Genomic DNA, 6,572 nt, shown 5'->3' with positions numbered 1-6,572 from the left:
CTTTGCTCTGCTCAGTATGACATGCTGATGGTTGTGAATGCAGTGAATCTGTGAAATATATATATATATATATATATATATATATATATATATATATATATATATATATATATATATATATATATATATATATATATATATATATATATATATTACCCTATTATTATTATTATTTTGATGTTATGTAGTGTATCTTTATGTAAATTTGTGATATATTTTACCTTATTATTTGTATACTTATTCAGTGTATAATTATGTTTTCCTGATAATTTCTTGTTTGATAAATTGTATCAGAGCGTGATTTTTATGGCAAGTTTTGTATTTCTATATGTATCAATATTATTTACATAGAATTTACTGTTATTTTCTGTCTGAGCTAAGATGAACCTTATAAAGCAAAAAAAAGGCAAAAAAAAAGTGTAGTGCAATGTGTCATCTTATTCATCGTCCTGCATGGTTTTGTCATCATATGTGTTTTTGGCTGCATAAATCTCCGCGAATCGCATACCGCAGAGATTTATCAACAACTCTGAGCTCAAACATCCCTACAAATATGGCCATTACAGCAGTTCTGGCCAGCGATTTCTCTTAAACAGATTTCTCGTTTATCACAGACACACACGCGTGGGCCATTTTCAGGTTACAAATCACAAAATGTAACTTTTCACAAGTTGGATGTCCTCTTCTATTTGTTTGAGAGCCATAACTCAGTACAACTCCCACTTCATCACCAAATGGCTTTATGATGTATGTGGCAGAAATCACATTCAGTTGAGGAGTAGCTGTTATAAATCCATTAGTTTTATTACTCAAACATCTATTTCTAAAGGTCTTGCATTGGAATCCAAGATTGCTAAAAAAAATGTATTATCAAAATATGACCAAACGTTTATTAAAGGGAGTGGATCATGTAAAAATGAAAATTTCCTAGTACTTATACTTTAAGCCATTCGAGACGTATGTGAATTTTTTATTTATTCATTAATTTTCCTTCCGCTTAGACCCTTATTTACCAGGGACTGCCACAGCAGAATGCACCGCCAACTATTGCAGCATATGTTTTACGCAGCGGATGCCCTACCAGCTGCAACACATTACTGGGAAACACCAATACACTCTCGCATTCACACACACTCTCATACACTACAGCCAATTTCATTCATTCATTTTTTTTTGGCTTAGTCCCTTTAATAATCAGGGGTTGCCACAGCGGAATGAACCGCCAACTATTCCAGCATAAGTTTTACGCAGCGGAAACTGGAGCATGACTTTTTTTATTCAGCAAAACATTAAAGACAATTTTTGCTGTGTGAGTGCACACGTCCATATAAAACCCCCACAAATTCCTGCATAAATATATAAATATAGCAGGCAGATTAATAATTAAATAAATTACACGGATATGGGGGAATAAGAAAATGCTAAACTGAAAGTAGATTTTTTTCCTCTTTCACACCGCACTATTAATTATTCATATATTTATTTATGCAGATTTTATATATATATATATATATATATATATATATATATATATATATATATATATATATATATATATATATATATATATATATATATACATTTATTTGTTTGCGCATTTATTTATTTATTGCTTTATTTATGCAGGATTTTTTGTATTTATTTATTTATTTATTTCCATATTTATTTAATTATTGTTTTATTTATGCAGGAATTTCTGTATTTATTTTTTCTGTTTTTTTATTTGCGTATTTATTTATTTATTGTTTTATTTATGCAGAAATTTGTGTATTTATTAATTAATTATTTATTTGCGTATTTATCTATTTATTGCTTTTACAGGTTTCGTCCACCATACACCAATATTCAAGTAAATGTCTATTTTTCTCTGTCAGCTAAAAGGTTACATATTTGTATTCTTGTGCCATTTGGATTAATAAAGTATTTACCTTTATGGTTAAAAAAAATTCTGAAGCTGTTTGAGTTAGTTATTTCCCAATATCCCTATTTTTTTTAACAATAAACAGTGAGTAAATAAACAGCAAATTTTATATTTTAAAACTTTGAAGTGGAGCATTATTATCTAATTTACCTCGAGTGCCAAAACTACAACACACACACTTAACCATAAATATAAATAAAACCTAAAAGTGACTAATGTTCGTGAATAAGACATTAAAACTCCACCCCTTTTTCCAAAATATTCCTTCTGATCCAATAAGAAACGTCGCGCTAACGAAAACACATCTTCTCATTGGTCGGACGGCAGGTGGTTTCAAGGCGCCCCGCGGAGAGGCGCTTGGGAATGGTGAATGAAGGGCCGCTTGAAACCGTTTTATCATTACTGTGTGTGGAGCAATGTGGAGTCCGCGTATCAACTTCACACCGGAGAGTGCGGATTCAACAGGAGTGGCGGAGAAAGTCTCTTACATTGTGTTTGAAGCGAGAGGAGGGCCGAGCGCAAAAGGAGGCAGATGTTTGAGAGTTTTGATGATGAAATATGTGGAGGAGACTCAAAAAAGGGGGTCATGAATACCTGAATGCAACAAGTCTCTGAACTAGAGGATAGTTTGTGCCTCGCCTTGTTGTACGAGTGATCGGACACGTCTGGAGCTCCAGATCGGATTTGAGGAATAGCAGCGAAGCACAAGCCGAAGTTTCGCGGGATACGCGAGCTCAAGTAAGATTACATTACTCTGTGTTTCTTTATTGTTTCCAAACGATGTTGTATTGAGTTTGAGTCTCTCTGTGGAGCTTTATGTGCGTGGAAAGATTTAATCTTATGACTCAATTTGGTCTGTGAAACATCCCTTTGTTTAAAAGTTTCCCGAAACCTGTTTTCAGAAGTTTATTTCTTTATACTTGGTGTTATTTTAATGTTGTGATTTGACTTTTTAGTTTTACTAGTAATTATTTATTAGAGACTATTACTTATTCCAGTTCTAGTTATCCAGTTTCACTAGCATACTAGTAATCAATGTGCTGTTAGTTGCTAACTCCTCACTTGCATTGTAGCTTTACCAGCTGTTACAGTAACTGATTTTGCTGTTGAATTTAATGTAGCTAAAAGTAACTTTTATTTATTTATGTAATATCTAATATTATTTATTACGTTCTGTTTGTTAACTTTTGTTTGACATTGTTTAAACTAGTATCGAAAACGCATTTATTAGTCTTTAATGTTAAAGGTTTTACAATATTAAAACCAAAACTTGTATTAACATTAGTTATTGCACTGTCAACTAACAGTAAAGTTTTATTTAACTAATGTTAGCTAAGGTTGGTTAATAAGTGCTGTAAAAATAAATAAATAAATAAAAGTTTCTAGTTGGTAATGCACTAACAAATTAGACTTTATTGTGTATATAGTAGAAGTGTGAGAGGATAATGGTGAAAGGATAGGTAATAGTTACTAGTAAGACAAAAATGGGTACCAAACTAAAATAGGTGCATTATAAGAAAAAAATTATGCATTCTAAGCAGAATTGATTAGTTGATATGCTTCCCGTAACAATAGACAAATATTACTTGCCACCCTTTGGATTTTGACAAACTAAACGGATCATTTAGATAAATGATTTAAACTAATAGATTCTTTCTAATAAAATAGTTAAAAAGTACTCTACTGGATTACTTAAGTAAACAAAATGAGCTCTAGAAAATATACATGCTTGTTGTAAGGAATAAATGTTGAAATGATTTCCCTATTTGTCTGTTTACCAGGCAATCAATGATGGCGGTACGGGAAGTTGGGCCATGTGTCTACAAAACATACTGCGTGTTCATCACAACACTTCTGTTTGGACTGTCTTCCGCCCAGTATCACGGAGAAAAGGGCATCTCCGTCCCAGAGCATGGTTTCTGCCAGCCCATATCTATTCCCCTGTGTACAGACATTCAGTATAACCAAACGATCATGCCAAACCTGTTGGGACACACCAACCAGGAGGACGCAGGACTAGAGGTGCACCAGTTCTACCCTCTGGTCAAAGTTCAGTGTTCTCAAGATCTGAAGTTTTTCCTCTGCTCCATGTACGCGCCAGTGTGCACCGTTCTGGAACAAGCAATTCCACCCTGTCGCACTTTGTGCGAGCGTGCAAGACAAGGATGCGAGGCCCTCATGAACAAGTTTGGCTTCCAGTGGCCTGAAAGACTCCGCTGTGAAAACTTCCCTGTTCACGGAGCAGGAGAGATCTGCGTGGGACAGAACAAATCAGACCCTGATGTCCCGACGACAAACCCCACGCCATACATACCAGAACCCTTCAGTCCACGAATTCATACGCCACGCCAAAATCAGGCATTCACATGCCCTCTTCAACTCACAGTCCCTTCCTACCTCAACTACCACTTTTTGGGAGCGAAAAACTGCGGTGCTCCTTGCGAGCACAAACAACCATATGGCCTGATGTACTTTAAGGAGGAAGAGGTACGATTTGGTCGCCTCTGGGTGGGAATCTGGTCTATCCTGTGCTGTGTGAGTACCCTGTTCACGGTCCTCACTTACCTTGTGGATATGCGCCGGTTCCATTATCCGGAGCGCCCCATCATCTTCCTCTCTGGGTGTTACTTTATGGTGGCGGTGGCTTACGCGGCAGGTTTTTTGCTGGAGGACAAAGTGGTCTGCATCGATAAATTCCGGGATGATGCTTTTAAGACTGTGGCTCAAGGGACTAAAAAAGAGGGCTGCACCATTCTCTTCATGGTGCTGTATTTCTTTGGCATGGCCAGCTCCATTTGGTGGGTGATCCTCTCTCTCACTTGGTTCCTCTCTGCCGGGATGAAATGGGGCCATGAAGCTATCGAAGCCAACTCTCAATATTTTCATCTAGCAGCATGGGCTGTTCCTGCTGTGAAGACCATCACCATCCTCGCTTTGGGTCAAGTGGATGGAGATCTTCTGACCGGCGTATGTTATGTAGGCATCTACAATGTTGACGCACTGCGTGGATTCGTTCTCGCCCCCCTTTTTGTTTACCTCTTCATCGGTACGTCTTTCCTTCTGGCTGGATTTGTTTCGTTGTTCCGCATTCGCACTATCATGAAGCATGACGGCACCAAGACGGAGAAACTAGAGAAGCTCATGGTACGGATTGGGGTGTTCAGCGTCCTCTACACCGTTCCTGCAACCATCGTCATTGCGTGTTACTTCTACGAACAGGCGTTTCGTGAGCAGTGGGAAAAAACCTGGCATATGCAAACGTGCAAGCGTTTTGCAGTGCCATGCCCAAACAACAACTTTGCACCAATGACACCCGATTTCACTGTGTTTATGATCAAGTACCTCATGACCATGATCGTAGGCATAACATCAGGATTCTGGATTTGGTCTGGAAAAACTCTACAGTCATGGCGCAGGTTTTACAAACGGCTAGGCAACAACCAAGGGGAAACAACGGTGTGAACTGAACTTTGTGGACTGCATGTGAAAAATACAGGTCAATATAGAAAGGAAACGTGAACTGCGATCAGGTCACACATTTGCTGATGGGAAAGGACACTGATGTGTGAGCCCAGCGTGAAGCATTTCTCATTTCTTAAGTGCCCAGATTTAGCAAACCCTTTTTTTTTTGAAAGCACAACTCCAAAGAACATGCCTTTCTCCAATGGACTACGTTTTAGATTGTTTTTATACCCTTGGAAACCCTACCTACTCATGACTTTTATGGAAACATGGCATCTTTTGTATTTTTTATACCGATGTGGGAACTTTAGTACGGACTTTTCGTTTCCCCAGGAGTGTACGCTGTGATTTCTTCACCCAGCGTCAGCCAAAAATGTCTGCAATTTAGTCTTGTGCCTTGCAGTACTGATCAATTCCTGTTGTTGAATGAATGTCTCCTTTGTTTTGTTACTTTTTTCTTCTTTTCTTTTCCGCATTTTGGGTCATTTTCTCATAGATTACATATTTTAGCATCTGGTTGCACATGGCTGTTTATTTAGATTTTAGAACTAGTTAAATTGAATGTTCTTCGGTCATGAGTTGCTTATTCATCCATGTTGCCATATCAAGTCAGGTCTTATGAAGTAATTTAATATTCTGCCATTTTTAAAGGCGACCGTCGGGATTTAAAAATGTTTAGCTGAGAAAGCATGTACAGGAGGAAATGGTACCATTATTTGTAAATATCACATTTCTGTCAAAAGATGTGCGATGTATTTAAGCAGATTAATTGTGTTTAAGGCCTTTTTCAGTTTCACTTAATAAAGTGATTAGATTTTTAAAAGCTTTGATTTGGCTTGATTTGGTTTGCACAAATGGTGACCTGCTGCTTAGCTTTGATATCCCCCCTCCCCTCAAAACAGTTGTTAGCAAGTAGTTGAAACTGATAGCAGCATAATTTACTACAATAACAGACCTCAAGTGAGCAGCCCTCCATGTGTCTCGACTCCATTAATGCTTTCGGTCGGTATGTAAGGAGAGGAAAGCGACGGCGGACAAAGGAATCAAGTGGGTGGATGAAGGTGAAAGAGTAAACGTTTCTCTTCAGAAAGAAAGAAACATAAAAGTGGCCTACAAAAACAGGATCCCATCACCAATGGTGTGAATTTTGCCACCCTGCCTCTGGGACAACAGGAAGCCCCGAGATGCA

The 6,572-nt window shown here is 37.6% G+C and overlaps 1 protein-coding gene across 1 annotated transcript; it reads left to right on the top strand.

Moving 5' to 3' along the window:
• The first annotated feature begins 2,319 nt into the window (after window positions 1-2,319).
• fzd7b (frizzled class receptor 7b) lies at window positions 2,320-6,206 on the top strand. The gene is given in 2 exon segments (NM_170763.2): window positions 2,320-2,659; window positions 3,703-6,206. A coding segment is annotated over 1 exon segment (1,674 nt). The 5' UTR covers window positions 2,320-2,659; window positions 3,703-3,709; the 3' UTR covers window positions 5,384-6,206.
• Window positions 6,207-6,572: the final 366 nt, after the last annotated feature.

This window comes from Danio rerio, chromosome 6 (assembly GCF_049306965.1).
Source record: "Danio rerio strain Tuebingen ecotype United States chromosome 6, GRCz12tu, whole genome shotgun sequence".
Taxonomy (NCBI): domain Eukaryota; kingdom Metazoa; phylum Chordata; class Actinopteri; order Cypriniformes; family Danionidae; genus Danio; species Danio rerio.
The sequence above is the reverse complement of the archived record's forward strand: the minus strand, read 5'-3'. Positions and strand labels throughout refer to the sequence as shown.